Here is a 17,622-nt window from a genome sequence, read left to right on the forward strand (position 1 = left end):
TCCTCTGCTGCCTGAGAATACCCCAGCTCAGGGTTAGCAATTACACCTAAGCAGCACTATCCCAACAGCCTAAAGACGTTGAGGAGATGAGATGAAATAAAAGCTCACGATCTCACAGTACTGCACAAAGGAAAAAAAAAAATCAAATCAGCCACAACACTGAATCTCCTGTAGTAATCCTGCAGGATTATTATTCGTGCTGAGAACATGTTACCTCATAGTATATGGGAAATTTAATTAAAAGGTTTGCAAACCTTTAATGAAAGCAGCTCTAAAATTACAAACTATGCCAACTAGGCTACATGTGCTTTTCCAAGATCAGTCCTTGACACACATCTTTGTGCTAGCACAATTTAAAAATCTTCAGTACTCACAGAACAGGAAGAAAGAAGTTTCACAGCATACTGTAAGTCTCTGTCAGACAAGTATTTATCAGGGCCAAGATCAGCCTGGAAGTAAACAGGAATAGAATGGCATTATAATAGATGTTACATTCCATACAGAAAATGTGATCGATGTTCTACCCTGGCAAATTAGCTCAGATGTCTGAAGGCATATTTTGAAGAGCAAGCAAGGAAATCACACATACAAAATTAAACCTAAAGAGGCTGAATAAGGCCATGGTTTTGCAATACAAACAGTCTGACCATAAATATTACTGCCTTTTTCCTCCCACAGACCTGATATGCATTACTACCACTGAATGAACTTTGCCAACCCTAAACTGGGGGACTGTGTACATTAGGAACTGATAAGGCACCTTCTTCCTCTACAGCAAGAAAAACATCCCTCCTCCCAAAGGCTTTAGTGACCTCCACTCTCCAGTGATGTCTCACAAACAGCTGTGCTCATACAGCTAACAAGGCAACACATTTCAGCAAAGGAGCAAAAGCAACTGTCATTAAGGGAGCAGTTCATACCCCTCTCACCTATTAGTTTGTCAACAAAACAAAAGATCTGAGTAGGAAAACCCATGACTTCAAAAAGGTTCATCTCATTATTTTTCATTAGCGAATTTATATTATGGTCTACAGCAACATCATTACAACTAAAGAATCCTGAGGTACAGGTTTGGGAACAAATGACCAGGCACAGGAACTTCCAAAGTGGATTTGCCACCAGAGGAAAGAAATACAAGAAATTCCACACCACACATCAACTTAAGGGTTTCCAAAGCTCTCTCAAAGCCTGAGCTTTTCGATCTCTCTCCCCATCACTTACACATGGTAGTCAAAACCAGACTTTGAGTGAAACTGAGAAAGACTTAAGTATGAAATTAAAGCATAGATACCCAGCTTAACACTAGCCGTTCCTTTGGTTGATTCTTAATTTTCATTAAGAAATATTTCTTACGTATTCGCCAACCTACAAAAAAAGTAAAGAAAAAGGTCAGCAGCAGTAGCTTTAATTAAACACTGCTAAATCACACAGCTCACAGGCAGGACAAGGTCTGTCAGCAAAGACAATATTGGAATCTTAGGATAGCTGATATAGTTGGGACAAAAATCAGGTAAGTTTTCAGGCACACATGCCCTTCTTACCTATATCTTTTAATGGTTCAGCTACTTCCCACTTTGGCTCTGATCGGAAGAACATTGAAACATGCTGTAAGGCAATTTCTGGAAAGAAAAAAAAGGAGACAAAGAGGAAGAAAAAGCAGTAAAAAATATAGATGTTTTTAAGACACTATATAATGTAATTATCCACATATGAGGTAAGGTTCAATGCCAGAAGGAAGCCTTCAGGAATTCAGAGCAAAAGTCAGCAAGATCAATACAAAAGGAAACCAGATAAAAACACAGTTAGAGGGCATTTGAATTTTTAACCTGGTAACTCAAATCCAGAGAGAAAACAGAGAAAGCACTGCTTGGAAAACTTACCTTACCAATCTCCATTCCATCTGTACTGGATCTACATTCCCAAGTCTAAATCACAGCTGAGATTTCCTTCACTAGGTGTACACAGCATTAAAACATCAAGTGTTTCTGCTGTATCTGTAAAAGTGCTTTTATCTCTTTGACATCCATCTATGTTGCTATTACTAAGTGTAGTTTATGTAAACTAATTTGTTCTATTTCACTATATATTTTATATATATATATATATAATTTTCTGTCCAGGCAGAGGTATTTGGCCAGCTATCACGAGTCTTAATACATTTTGGGGGCCAAAGGGGAGGACACCCATCTGGTTAGTGAATTCTCCCACAGCTGGGAACACAACTGGTTTATTCATGAAATGACTTCAGGAGAAATCTCAATGAGAAGTGAGGGAAGAAAGGGAATCATGCCAGCATGGGATTTTCCCTAACATGGCATAGAAACACAGCAAAAAGGTAAGGATGTGCTGATCTCTCTGCATTGTATCTTATTTCTTTAGAAATATGCTAGTAAAAAAAGTGCAATAAATATAATCTCTCTGCTCCAGTATTTAAGAAATGCCAAACTGATGGTGTCTCTAAAGACCACAGGCAATGACATGTGTCACCAGCTTCCCAGCAACTTGCAGGAAAAACAATCTTGATGAAAGTGCTCAAAATTAACACAGATGTCAAAACGCCTCCTTGAGAATTTAAATTGCTTGCTCAGCATTAGCCAGACAAACTGCATTCTTAGAGAGTTACTAATAATTTACAACTCCTGGACAGCTTATTATATTGGGAAATGTTCTTTGTACTTTGAAGCTGAAGACACGAGAATGTTATATAAAGGGAGAGAAAAAAGACAAGTGAAAAGGAAGCACTGAGTTCCTGCTTCAGTAAGCTCTGCTTTTAAGAAAACAAGCTTTGCATTTTGCAGTCGCTTTGCCTATGAACTAAATTTGTGGAGTGGGTTTCATCACGAAGAGGAAGTTTTTTCAGTCTGTAAGACAAATATTTATTGAAATCCAATGACTGAAGCTGAAGTAAGACAAATTCAAAGAAGGAACAGTTCGTAATGAAGAAACTGATCACTATGATATCATTTCCAGTATCTATGGGAAGAGGGTGTCTGGCTTAGTGTAGCCTTGAAAAAGTACTCAACCTAGCTCAAACCATTAGTTCTAAAAGTTTCACACCCCAAAGCAAGGGTAGGAGCTGGACAAGATAACTCCAATTCTTGAAAAACTCAGTGTCCAGAAAATGGGCTGTCTTAACAGAGCACTATGCTGACAAACTTAACTCCACTTTGCACTCTGGCAGACAAATTATTTCCCAAGAGCGACTCTTTTCATTCATTTATTATGAATTGTGAAAAGTACATGTTACGTCATCACCATCCCCTCTTCACTCCTCTGTGAAATAATTTAAGTATTTATATTTGACAATCCCGGCAGGATCCATGCACAGAGCTGGAGAATTATTATCATAAACAATCACATGAACAGTATGATAATTTTGTAGGCTCTTCTCCCCATGCTTCAGTGTAGATCTTGGCCAGCATTCACAGAAGATACACAGCACATGCTGAAGTCAAAGTGAAGCACAGTTTTGTATTTTCTACTTACCAGTGTAATTTACAGAATAGCTGTTTGGGTCCAAGAATTTCTTTACCAGTTCACAGTTAGACAGTATGTGATGGGTAGTAATTACATCCAGATAGGCCTGGAGTCCCTTCTGTCTTTCAGCGATGAATTCACGCTCCATATTTCCAATCAACTTTTTTGGAGGAAGAGGTAGACTTAGAGTTGAGATCTTAAAAAGAGAGGAAAAATTACTGATCGTGCTCCCAAAATGCCCCAAGGATATAAAACTAGCAACCCAGAAAGCAAAAGTCTCTCAGCACCAAACTAACTACTGGATAACTCTTTTTGCACTGTGCATGTATAAGCTTTTCTATTGCTCCTAAGCACTGTTATCAGTCAGATGACAACTTGCATCCCACTGTGAAGAGATCAGTAAGTGGAACAACACTGAAAATACAAGGAGACCATTTTTTGCTAGTGAGCCATACATTTAAGATCACTACCCCATACCTTCAGATACTAAATGACTACAGTTTTCAGGCAGATTCTTTCTGCGATGGACTTCTGCAACAGCACAAAAACAATTCACACCTCACCATTTTTTCTGGGTAAGATTTATACCTTCTTACTTCATCAAGTGCACATTAGTAACTTTCCTCTGCCTCTAGGTATTTGTAGGTAATGATAAACCCTATCTGTTAGTATTTTAAATATGTAATTTCAAATATAGTACAGATTTCCATTTTATCTTCTGCATTTGTTCCAGTACATTTTTTAAACATCTATCTATACACCTTTCAACCTAGAAATAGCTGCAATCTACCAGGGGATGTATACTAATTGTTTTATACTGACAAAAGAGATCCAAAACTTCAGGAAAAAAAATCAGAGATATCCTTCAAAATAGGACAGTGAAAAATTTCAAAGCCTTGTGTAAATCAGATCAAAGGGATCTTCAGTGTATAGATTCAATTACATCATGTGAATTGCCAGAATACATTTTTCATGTTGTTAACACATCATTGTCCTGCAGATCAAAGCACCTGCCTTGGGTAAGCTGAATCTCCATGGGAGTTATCTTTAAGAACTGTGTGTTGCAGGAATCAATTACACCAGATGCAATAACCTCATTTCTATAGTAAATAGTTCACCAGGGAGAAGACTGGGACTTTTGGTGTTTGAAAAACTTTCATTTTTACTAGCGGAAAAAGGAGAAGATTAATTGAACAAACTAATTGTAGCATCCCTCTTCCTTTCTACCTCCTTCATTTGAACACTGGAGTAGTCCCCTGCTAACTTTAGCACTTCTCCTACTTCTCATTTTCTGACTTCAATTTATGGACTGAAAAAGATCTATAACTATGTCTGAATTGCAGAAGCTGTTAAGAAAATCCAGGAAGAAAAACAAAAGCAACCATGTATCACTTACAGCCAGCAATTCACCAAGTAAGTTTTAGCATGGGAGACAAACAGAACTCTCCTTCAGCAGACCACTCATTTCAATTCAAAACTGAGTTTCTAAACAAGAACTAAATCCTTTTCTAGTATTACTCACTTAAAAAGCATGTCAAATCATCACCTTTACCTTCTTGACCTGACAGCTAACTACCATCAGAGAAACTGACTCTAATTCACGTGTTTTCCAACCACTATTATTTGTTTTAAAACTTATAAATCAGACTTTTACTATTTTTCAGCAGAATATAACATTCAGGCCAGGGCTTTTGTAGCAATCTGCCAAAACACACAACACAGCACAGCAAGAACACTCCACCACAGAAGAACACCTCACTGAGGGCCTGACCTTGCAAAGACCTCACATGCTTTCAGACCCTGCTTCTCAGTGGCCCCAGCTCACCACTGGAGCCAGGATGGGCTTTGCCACGGAAGAACCTGGGAATTAACATTCTTATCTTCAAACCACAGCCTGCTCAGGAATGTCTGTTCAAAAGCTGCAATAAAATGCTTCACAAAAGCCAGATATCTTGCTGTGAATTCCAGTACTTCCAGTACCAGTCCTTCACTTGACAAACAGAAGAGCCAATGATCTCCACTGATCTCTGTCAAGTAAAGAGGAAGAAATGCAGAACCAACTGGAAGAAGCTTTTTCAATCTGGTACTACTGAGAGTTCAGGGAACCTGTCTTGAAACTTTCTGATACAAATTAGGGTCACATATCTACATTTCATTATTTTCCAAAGTATTTGGCAGGACTGCATTCTCTAGCTGAGACAATTTTGAAATTCTCAATCCTTACAATTATTGCATAGTTGCATAGGTAGTACCAGATTGAGAACAGAAAATTCGCATTCCAACTCAACGGCAGCTGTGCTCAAACACACCCACACAAACATACACAGAGGTCAAGTATGCCATAAGAACTTGGAAAACTTGGGCCTTACACCCAAAAGGAGCTCCAGCAGTTCTTCCAGCAGATTTTTAGCTTTGAAGGAAAAAGATTAGGTTTCGGTATCTTCTTATTTGTTTGTTTACTCTCATTTCAATACACACAAGATGAGAGCTTAAAGAGTTTTAAAACATGCCATGGGACCTGAATATCATGATGGAATATTGTTGCTTAGAGTTTTGGATGGAAACATCTGAGAAGTGTTGCCTTGTCTTAATGGATGAGAAAAGTTCAGCTCCAGCATCACAAAGAGTAATTTATAAAAAACTCTGAAACAGTGGGAGAAAAGAGCCACTGGAGGAGACCAACTGCTAAAGCACATGGCCTGCTAATTCAGCCACCCTCTCATATACTCCCATTAAAGTTAGAGGTACATTTTGATAATTCTTTTTAATGTTTTCCAGTCATCCAAGCAGCTGATATTTTTGTCCTGAATCTTAGTCTCTCTTGTTTCAAATTTCCCCTTTGTCCCACTCTGCAAATTTGCTGTCAGATAATTTCCTGGACCCTCCACTTTTATCCTTCACCTCTATTCCAGATACAAAGGCTTTTTCTTTCTAAACTCCATCATACATAACCAATTTAGCTTCACTTTATAGATTTTCCACATAGAGCTAACTTTGCAGGACCTGCCATTTCTGCATTTTAAGTCTTAAAGGTCCATTGCCTTCTCTACTAAAACTGCCTCATTTGAAAAGTAAATGAGAAGGCAACAAAGCCTTTTCATGCCTTAACACATCTATTCCCTCATGGTTAAGAGAAGCTTGTTATAGGTGGCTGCAAAGTGAACGCTTCCTTCTTTTTGAAACTTTCACAAATTTTTTTCTCTGCGATCTCTATCAAATCCATGGTTAAGACCACAATGACCCCAAGGTACTCTGATGACTAGCACCATCTCAACTCTTTGTGTTCCCATGGGTGTTTGTCTAATTTTAAATCTTGGATGCCTCTGGAGCAGGAGATACCTCTGTACTGCATTTGTTCAGCACATCACAGAGAAGGTTTCTAGGTCATGATAAAAGTTCCAACGTGCTACTGCACATTTAACAGAATAATTCTACAAGGCAACCATGCTGTATCTGTTGAATTATGACGGATTTGCCCCCATCCACCTGCAGCAGAGGAAGTAGTTACAGTGGGCTCTCAGAGCATTCAAATCAATACCCTTACAGGGCTTTGCTCACCAAGGTTCATCAAGCAGATAGTTGATTTGATTTGATTTGAGGAGGAGGGAGGAAGTGGAAGCAGTATTAAGCTCTTGAATTCATTAAATGCTTAACAAGGGAAAAATTTTAAAGTTACTAAAATCTAACCCCAAATTGTGTCATTCGCTCTTTATCTTGTTTGCCCAGCATGGAAATCTCAAGTAACAAGTTTTTCTGCTGTAGATGTTAATCACTGCTGCTTCCCCCCTGTCCCCAAACACACTCACATACCCTGCTTTTTCCCACACAAACTAAAAAGAAATAATTGTCCTAAAAAGCAGAGGAAAACACACAGTAAGTCCAGTGTCTGACCAAGGAACACTCCTCAGTGACACAGAAAACCATCACATGAGAAGCAGCATCTGGTAGTGCTTTTAGACGAATATAAATAATGAGCCACATAGCACTTCAGTGCTGAATTTATAAGGCTGGTATGTGCCTTGGCTTTCTCCAAATCAAAGGAGGAACAAATGAAAACGCATAAAACCGGAACAAGTCACAGGACTGAAGGGAAAGATTCAGTATCTGCCAATTTCCTCCATTTCTATATAAACTGATCCTGTTGATGCTAAAATTCAAATTCTACAAGAGAAAACTTAAGGGTGAACAAGAACACATTCATGTCATGTTACATCTGAAGTCACAGTTTCTCTTTACAGCTATGCGATTCTTTTTCACCACAATATATAAAAACAACACAAGACAAAAATATCCTAATTTTGAATATATTCTTCTAATGACATTTTTTATTCATATATGAAGAGTGAAAATTACCTGCAGGCTGTTATTCAACAAGTCAAAGTCACTATATCGCCTCACAATCTGTAAAATAGAAGACAAAGTTCAGGAAACAAATCACTTTTTCCATTAGCATTTGACTCCTCAAAATCCCGTCAGAGAAAAGTAATTCCCATTTACAATCATCTTCTTTTGCAATTTTTGTACAAATACCTAACTGCTGGGTTTATGTCACATTGCCAGAGAGCAAAAAAGAGTTTTTAATCACAACTTGATCAGACAGAAAATGCATTTCTAAAAATTATCTTAAAACAGTACTTGTGAGCAAAGTTGTCTGCAATCAAGGCATTTTTGCCATATTAGATGCAACAACTTTTCTTATAATCTTCATTACTACTTCTTGGTTTCATTGGTCTCATATCAGCAGAGCTGTGATTTTAGCACTGAGAAAGGCAAACTGGCATTTGAGATTTTAAAATTATGGTTGTACCAACACACAGTAGAAACATATGACAAGCATTTTTCCTGGAATATTCCGAATAGCAGCAGACAACATGCCTTCTGTAGCTGGCAGCAATACTGTTTTTCTCTTAGTTTTGACCAAAAGAATTCAAGCACTTCATGTTCTCAACTCCAAATCAACATTTCACTTTCCAGCTCAAATTTTAAAAGCTAGGAATAGGCAATTTTCAAATTCTTCCTAAAAAAAGAATCCTGGGTACATGAACTACAACTTAAGAAATTACCTGCCAACTGTTTTCTGTTGAAACTCCTCTCTGGACACGGATTATGTATTCCTAATAAAAAGAAAAAGTCATTAGAAATGGGAACTAATGAGCTGAAGAAAGTTATTAGGCACTCCTTCAAAAATGACAAACTAACATTCAAATGCAGAAAATTCAGATCCAGCACCTTGGGGAAGGTCAGAGTGGGTTTTTTTGAGATAACTGGATAAATCTCAAATAATGATACTGCTATATTGACCAGGTACTTATTTGTGACCAGGTACTGGTCTACAAAAGCTATAGTGGAACTTGAAATGAAGAGACAGGAAAGAATGGTGACTTGTGAATGTAATTGTGGTGGGAGAATAATTAATTCTTAAAATTCTGAACTGGCTCACTAAGATTTAGATATATCTGCATAGCTAATATGTAAATATTTAAGATTAAGTATGCATTATAAATGAAGAATTAACACCATGAGAAACAGATATATTCTAATTACTCAAGCACATTCCAAAGCTTTTGTGGTAACCTTCCTAGTACAAAAACAATGAGAGGTTGTGCAGCTGTGGGTATTTGCAGGCATTTTACTTTGTTGTGGTGGTGGCAGCAATAATTCCTGGGGGTACTTGTTAGATATTGGAGGTGAGGAGAGAGAGGTTTCTTCAGCTGTTGTGGGTAGAGATGTGTGCTGAGTATGCTTTTGCTGACCTTTTCTGCACCTAAACTAAACTGCTCAAGTGCTGCACAGGCATGCAAGCTCCAGGAGCTCTCCTTGTCTTCTAGGCTGGCCATAGAGGCAAAGGCAACAATTACCATCTGGCATTACCTTGTCTATTCAACCTTACCTAATCCAGATTTTATTTACTGAAATTTCCTTCCAAAACTTAGTGTTGCTGAGGCAAAAATGGTATTCTATTTTCTAAAATTCACTTTAAATATCCTTCATTATCAGAGCTCTCAAATATCAGCAGCAAGTTGGAACCACTTAGCCTTGAGAAGAAACAAGACTAATAAGCATGAAAACCAGAGTGATTTATAGCACTTCTTGTCCTATCAGATTAGTTGGAAATTATAGAAATTCAAGATGTCACAAACCAAGACACATAACTGTTAGATTAGAATTAAAGTGTCTGTTTTCAGAAAGTCAGCCTGACATGGTCCCTCCATAATCTTTCCTCTTACCCATTTGAAATCATAATTATGGTATCTTCCTGCAAACCAAGAAGCCCAAGTCCTCATAAATAGTAACATAAATCCACAGAGGTGATAACATTTAGCCAGTGTAATTATCTTTGGAAACTGTGTGACAGAAATCAATTAATGGGACACCTAGAAACCCATATTCACCACTAATGTGGCTTTTCTTGTTTTGTGACCATTCCTGCATTTTGGGAACAGGCTACTTCACGCACAGACAAAAAACTGAAGCAACTGCTTATTCATCAAGTGTCAAAGGAACATTGGCTGTTTCTCTGAAAAACCACGCCAGTGATGATTCACCATGTGCAGTCATTCATCTTTTCTAGGATTTTGAAAGAAGCAGAGTTATTGCTCAATCCCTTGTAGCACTTGCTCTTAATCCAGCGATTGTCATTTTCTATTGTGCGCCGAGAAAATGCTCCAGGACAGGCAGAAGACAAACTCATTAAACAACCATCAAAGCATCTTACTGCACACAACCACACTGGCAAACACAGCTCTTCTGGAGAGCCTCATGATAAACAACTCGGGACTCAGAGCTCATTCTCACAGTAATATTTTTTAAAACCATATTTGGGCACAACTATTTATTCCCACACTTCCTTGAGCATTTTCCTGTCCCATCCATATCTGCTTTTGTGGCCTAATGCCCTAATCAAGTCCCTTTTTTATGTCACAGGGTTTGCAACTGGAAAGAGAAGAACAAACACTCTCCAGGTGTTTGCTCCAGGCCATTAGTTCTGTCTGTATGGAAAAGCTAAATCCTCATCACAGGCTCTGCATCAGCACTGACTGTAATGAATTCTTGTCCAGCTCAGCAGTACCCTGTCAATACAACTAACAAAAAAGCCTAAATGCTCATCTGAGTTGATGAGGGGCTTTTCCCCCAAAGCTGGTAATGAGATTGAAAGTCAAAGAACAGCAATAGTAGAGAAGCCAGGATAAGAAATACAATCCCATTCCCAGTATCTGCTGTGGCTACACACAATCAACAGACCACAGTATGCTGAGTTCTAGTGAGAAGTTGATACTTCCTATTGCCTCTGTGTGGCAACTAGCTTGTCGGGGGATTATAATTAGCACCACTGATATATGCTCCCCATAGGACCAGAGAAGAGCTTTCAACTCTTCAAGTCTAATGCAGAAAAGCCTTTATCACTCTGCCAAATTCTGTTTTAGTTAGGAAAAAAACCCTGAATTACAACAATCTTCTTCTGAGACAGCCTGATAGTGGGACTGAGACTGTGCCCATAGGAAATAAATGAAAGCATAAGGAAAACAGAGGCACACTCAGGATCATTTCTGTTTAGCAGCATCATCTAACATCGGAAAACAGGGTGGAAATGCCTTCAGAAAAAGCTTGTAATTACCAGAGTTCACTCCTGGTAATTACTAACTCCAAGCAATTTTAGACACCAACAACCAGGGTTGGAGAGGTCTATGCTAGCTACACTCATGTAGAAATTCCCATGGCATCTTTCACTCCTACATGAATAGCTCAGAATTTTTCCTATGACTCAGTTTACCAAATAACTTCAAAGGAGCCCTAACAGCTGCTGGTTGGGAAAGAAAGGTCTCAGCTTGCAGAATAGAGACAACCTTCTGTTCTGCTTTGCCCACGGGCAGCAAGGTCACTGTCAGCAGGAGCCTCCAACGAGACACAAAACCATTCTTAAAACAACCTCCCTGGGTCCCTCCACACAGATAAGGTTTGTACATCCGCTGCTCTTCCTATCAGTACTGCCAAGCCACTTCATAACACAACCTTGATATTCCTGCAGCAGCTCAAAATACATTTTTAAAGATGCCAAGGAAAGCAGTTCTACCTATGGGATCATTTCCTGGCTACTCCAATTAGTCAAAAAAAAGCTGAAACAGGTGGAGAAGGAGGTCGGGAGCAGGGAAAGATGTCTGACCCCAGTTGCATGCTGTCATTTCCTAAAATCTTCTTCCTACTACTACAGAGTTCTGGATAGAGTTTCTGAAAAGGAATACTTTCCAAATAACCACATGGATCAGTGACAACCACACTGCATTTCTCCAATCCTTTCCGGTAACAGTTTCACACTCACTGCATGGGATTAACATTATCCTGAATTTACCCATTTTCACACAGAGCCAAGACTTAGGTGGGGGGTTTTTGTTGTTTGTTTTTTTTTTTTCCCCCCAAAATTCACCAAGATTAGGCCTTGGTATTCCAGCACTTATTAAAACATTATCATCAGCAACTCAGAGCTGCACAGCAAAATTTTGTTAACATTCCTGGGTAAAAATTGCACAGCAAAGCACTCCAAATGTTTAACAATTGCTCTTTATCACCATCCCTAGTTTTTGAAACAGGAAGCAAACAGGAAAAGAGGCTTTTACAGAGACAAAATTGGAAAAAAAAAAAGTGATGAGTTAAGAGATTCTTATAATAAAATGTAGAGTCTCAACAATATTGGGTAATACATTCTGTTTCCCCAAGCAAATAGTCTCTAAATTTCCAGCTCAGGATAGCCAGTCTCTTTTTCCACAGATTTCTGCTTTACATCTGTTTAATCCAACAGGCTTGAAAAGCCAACTATTATAAAGATCCAGGTCACCTTCAGGTCACATCAACTGAAAGTTTGAAAGGGCTTTATTTTATAAGCATTAAAGAGAGGAAAGCCTAATTAAGCATGAATACAATCCCTGCTTAAGTAGGCTGGATTGGAACAATTTCTAGTAAGAAGCTCTTTTAAATGTTTATTTAGAAAATCTCCCATGTGAAAAGTAGCAACAACATCAGGAGAGCTGCTCAGCCTCAGAGGCCTCTCTGTTACAGGGCACAGAATTTATTTGCTATTGCACAACCTGCCATTAAGCCATGAGGTAGGAGCAACAGCAGTGGTTGGTGTTTCTCTGCTTTCTAAACAATGCAGGTGTGTTTGTGTCTGTGTTGGACCACTGACACACTGCATCCCTTCTGTAGTAATGAGTCAGCCATTCAAGAAGTGAAAGCTATGAAGTAGGACAACTACAGGGAAAAAATAGGACACACACTTACATGTAATGAAACTTCATGAACACGAAAAGCTTTGGAGAGAGATGAGAAATCACAGATTTTCAGTGCTCTGCATCACCATGACCTTCACCAGAAAGGCAAATTACTATTTTTCAGGAAACACTCCATAGCCAATAAAAATATTCTAATTACAGTTTACTGAAGGTCATATGGAAACTAATGGTCATATGGAAACTAATATTTTGACTACAGAACCTACAAATGCGATACTAATTTAGTAAGATCACCAGTGGAGACCATAAGTTTGTAATATTTAAAATTAGGTGTGATAAAAGAGCCATCTTTTGTAAGCTCAGGCTTCAGGAGAGGTGGGAGGTAATCAAGCTAAGTCCAGTGAAGGAACTGCATTTCTGAAGCCTCAAAAAAATGAGCTATGACAGTTCCTTATGTAAAGCCATATCTAAAAGTAACTTTATGTTTGGTTTTGTCCAAAGTGAATGCAGCCTTGAAAAGACTGAATTCCTTGTAAAGCAGATGTACAAAATCATTTACAAGCTTTTAAACTAAACCCTACAGTCCTAGAAATACACGTTTTCTATTTGGAACAATATAGGAAAAATATAAATGCTTTTTCAATGTTTTTCTAATCTAAAAGCCATGAGTGTCAACATTCATCATTGCTTAAGGAAAACTAAAAACTCTGAAAGACTGTTAGGAGAAGGATTTATTTCAGCTGTTCATTTCCAAATGCCTTTAAGACAACAATGTACTCTACCAAAGCTGGCTGTTTCACTACTTCAATTTCAAATATGAAACACATGAAAAAGGAAAATCACTTCAGAAAATAATTAAGAAATGCTCAGAAGAATATGTACAATTCACCAGTAGTTTTACTGCTGAAAAGACTTGCAAGTTCAGATGTGCAGTTCTTAATAAGGAAAATGTCTAGATTATCATGGAAGAAAATAGCATCCTATTTTAAGGCTTAGAAAGAAGCCACTATTAAATAGTGAGCACACAGATGAAATATTGCATTATGAGGCAAGTTTAACAGCCAAAATTTATTAAAGCTTTAGTGCTGAAATTGCCTCTGTTGTCAGAACACAATATTTGGCATCAAGATGAGACACTTGCAAATGGCTTAGTATATTGGATGTCATCCTGCTCCTATTAAGTCAAGGAATGCAATAACAACAAAACTTTATTTTCTACAAAAGGGTTGGTACACAGACCTACAAAGGGACTGACTCATGGCTATGGAAAGGTGCCCAACACACCCCTGGAAGTCAAAGTTACTCTCTCTCTGATCCAGTGCTACTGACAAGCATAAAGAAGGAGACAAAAGGAAGCTGACCAGGCTTGTTCTTGTAATTTCAAATCTGTTAGGTGAGATGACATTTGAATGCACCTGCAATATGTACTTTTTTGGCTTTCAAAATGAAAAGGACTCTGTAAACACCACACTATAGAATTAATTGTATTTAAGTGCACATTCCAACAAAACTCAGACTGCTTGTAACACATTTAACCAGGGAAACAACTTTTGCAAACATAGAAAGGCATCAGTTTCCTCTTCCAATTATGACTGGAAATAAATACACAGGAAGAAAACCTCAGTGAACAATTTCTTTGTTGCAATGCAAAAACATGGAGATTATGTTCCAGCTCAGATGTACTAAGTCCAGTAAGAACTTCTGAGCTCTTCTGACTTGAACCAAGCATGCTGAGCCTGCGAGCCTATCAGATAATTTTGCAGTTGGCTCCCTAGCAATCTAAAAACCCATTTGGGGGGGGTTGATATACTCTTACTAAGCAAAAAGTGCAAATCCTCAAAAGTATATTTTCAATAGTAGCTTAATCCCTTCTTAGGTTTCTGGAGAATTCAGGAAAGAACATAGTAGTTTCAGGTTTTGTTTTCAGTTTTGTTTTTTCAGTTTCACCTTCAGCCTCAGGAAACAGAAACTCAGCCTCTGCCAAGTACAGTCCTTGATTCAATGCTATGAAGTTTACACTTACCCAGTCTGTTGTACTAAATTTAAATTAACAGAAGCTGCTTAGAACAATACACAAGCAAACTATTCATTAGACGCAAGCTTTGGTCTTCTGTGTGATATTTCACCATGTCTACAGAGCTCTTCCTGAAATTCTTCACCTTTTCCTTAGCTGTCTTTTCAGAAGACTGACTATTTTCAGCACCAACAGAAGGTTTACATAATTACTAGTTCAGTTGCCATGTTAAAGCTGCACCTAAACTAAGCCTAAGTCATCTTCATATGACTGCTTTTAGAAGCTATCATCTACAGGAAAAAAAGATACAAACCCAAGTTTTAAAACAACTCTTGCAGCTCTAAACAACATTTTAAAAACTTAATACATACTGCTGACAAAAGAATATATTTTTTCTTATGGATGCCTTTGCTTTAGAACAGGCCAAGTTTTCCAAACATTAGTTTGGGATGAAGGACTTTATAGATCTACATGTTTTGATACCACTTTGAGGTGGAATGAGGAACAAAACTAAAAAGCATTCAGTTAATGACAATCTAATCTCTTCTAACTATAATTTAACAAAGTAAAATACAGCCTTTCAGCCCCACAAAAACACTTCAACCCTTATTTCTCAGAAGGGCTTTATTTACACACCTCTTCAGAGACAAGAATTTATTTCTGCAGCTTATTTTGAATCAGGAAAGTTCAAATCAGGGACAGTGTCACCCATCAACAAACAAACAATTCAGACACCAGGGACATAAGATGAAGTATCTGAAATGACAGAATAATCCACTTACATCAAATAAGAAACCAAGTCTCTGTTAATGGCTTCCTCTATTTTGTTATCCCACACTGCCTCTACATAAACCATCTGTGCTGCACACACTTCAAGCCATCTTTCAGCTATCAACAGGGCTTCTGCAGTAAAACAAACAATTACTAATAGATGTATCTTAGAGACAGATTTTAAATCAAAAGGCACGGTGCTTCAGCATTCTGTTATTAAGGAAAGATCAGAACAAAACAGTAGAGATTTTTTTTCTGCATGCCTATTACTAACAGAATACAAAGATGAAAGAAAGGGGGGAACATTTGCAATCACACTCCCTCAGACAAGATGACACAAGAAGAGTCTGGATTGAAAAAGTTCTTCCAAGTAATCATTCTAAAAGAATTTTGTGACTTTTCCGTTTCTATCCAGAATCATGCAAGCCAAAGGAAAGAACACAAAATGCTATTGTCATTTACACTAACAAAAAAGCATAATAAGGAAACAAGTTACCAATGAAACTTAATCTGGTCTGCTAACTGGGGTGTATTAGGAGTTACACAACTTCCCACAGGACTTGGCACACCCATCCTTCAGCTATTGAAACAGTTAAAAAGCATCACACTTGCCAGGAAATAAACCTCTTTAGTCTTACTTATAAGAAGAGGAGTTGCAAGAATTGAGAGCCATAGCTTGTTAGATTCACAAGACCCTCTAGACAATTTCTCACAGGTAACTTCTGTTCAGAGAAAGACCGCAACATCAGTAAATGTGAGTTCCTCGGACAAAAAAATAAACCTCTTCTTAGGTGTGAATTATTTATATGAAGAGTATTTAATAAGACAATCTATAAATTAGTTGTATACCCCATGGTGAACCTACAGCTATTGTCATTCAGGCTAAGGGCATGCAACAGATGCAAAGAACCAGGAAGGTATCCACAATGCAGGAACCAGAGCTGTGTAAGGGACATTAAAAAACTACCTTCTGCTGAGGTGCTTCTGGCCTCCTCTCCAGCATCCCTGCACTCAGCTAAAGCAGGAATCAGAAACGACAGCCAGTTCTCTGATTCACACTACTGCTTGGTCATGCCATAATGAAACCCGGTTTTTAAAGTGGAAAAAAACTGCAAACAAGACATTATAGAATTTGGATTCTTACTGCAAACTCAAAGACAGTTCTCACGGAAGCACTATGCATGTGTCCTAGGCATCCTAAAAGAATGAATCTGTGACACTCAAGTCACGGCAGGGCTTGTTCTGCTGAGCGCCACCACTCCCCAGGGCTAAGAAGCGGGGCTGGGGCTGCGGGGTCTCTGCAGCTTCGCAGCCTCCGCTCAGCCACACGGCAGGACCCGGAGGCAAAGGCAGCCCGTTCACGTGTAACTTCATCACAGCCACTGAAACGCGGCAGCCAGAGCCCATCTCCTCTCCGAAGGCTGCAACACGCCGAGGAAGGCAGGAATTACAGTAACTCAGAGGGCCTCGCTCGGAGCGGAGCGAGACAGCGCGAAGCCCGCAGCGGCCGCCCTCGCAGACCCGCGGCGGTGCCTTCGGGGGAGCTGCCGGCTGCCCCCGGGAACCCCGCGGACAGCGAGGGGGCGAAGGACCCCAACGACCCTCGGCACCCCACCGAGGGGCTCCGGGGCGCTGCGACCCGCGCTGCCAGGTCGCGGCCCCGCTGCCTCCCGCACCGCCTCCCCTCGCCCCCAGCCCAGCCCGCAGTGCCCCGCCGCACCCCCCGCCAGTCCCGGCCCCGCTGCCGCGGGCTCGGCTCGGGTCCCCCCGCCCCGCCGCGCCCCGGCCGGCCCCGCGGACCCCGAGCACCCCCCGGTGCCCCCCGTTCCCCCGGGGGTGCTCCCTGCCTTCCCTCCCCCGCCCCCGCCGCTCCCGCCTGCCCCCGCGGCCCGGCCTGCCCCGCTCACCGTGTGCGAGTGCAGGCTCTGGCTCGCCTCGATCTGCGCTGTCAGCGGCACCGTGTCGTCCAGCAGCACCTTGCCGGCCGGCGGCTTCTCCATGAAGGCCATAGCGGAGCTGCGAGCGGAGAACCGGCGCCGCCAATGCGCTTCCCGGGGCAGCTCCCGGCGCGGCCGCCGCTGTCAACACGGCAGCGCCGCGGCCTCAGCGCCGCCGCTGGCACCGCCCGCCGCCAGG

The 17,622-nt window shown here is 40.1% G+C and overlaps 1 protein-coding gene across 12 annotated transcripts in view; it reads right to left on the reverse strand.

Annotated features, from left to right (window-relative positions):
* Positions 1–17,573, reverse strand: part of PXK (PX domain containing serine/threonine kinase like) — a 32,629-nt gene extending 15,056 nt beyond the window's left edge. For 4 of the 12 annotated variants that reach the window (XM_062500863.1, XM_062500857.1, XM_062500856.1 and 1 more), the window contains exons 1-7: positions 17,394–17,573; positions 8,541–8,591; positions 7,831–7,878; positions 3,487–3,673; positions 1,542–1,619; positions 1,292–1,365; positions 375–449 (exon numbers count right to left, since the gene is read on the reverse strand). In XM_062500863.1, the coding sequence (XP_062356847.1) occupies positions 375–449; positions 1,292–1,365; positions 1,542–1,619; positions 3,487–3,673; positions 7,831–7,878; positions 8,541–8,591; positions 17,394–17,495 (615 nt within the window). In that variant the 5' untranslated portion in view covers positions 17,496–17,573. The remainder of the gene's footprint in view (positions 1–374; positions 450–1,291; positions 1,366–1,541; positions 1,620–3,486; positions 3,674–7,830; positions 7,879–8,540; positions 8,592–17,393) is intronic. The other 8 variants (XM_062500867.1, XM_062500862.1, XM_062500859.1 and 5 more) reach the window with 3 other exon arrangements.
* Between the last annotated feature and the right edge of the window lie 49 nt (positions 17,574–17,622).

This window comes from Cinclus cinclus, chromosome 12 (genome assembly GCF_963662255.1).
Source record: "Cinclus cinclus chromosome 12, bCinCin1.1, whole genome shotgun sequence".
Classification (NCBI taxonomy): Eukaryota; Metazoa; Chordata; class Aves; order Passeriformes; family Cinclidae; genus Cinclus; species Cinclus cinclus.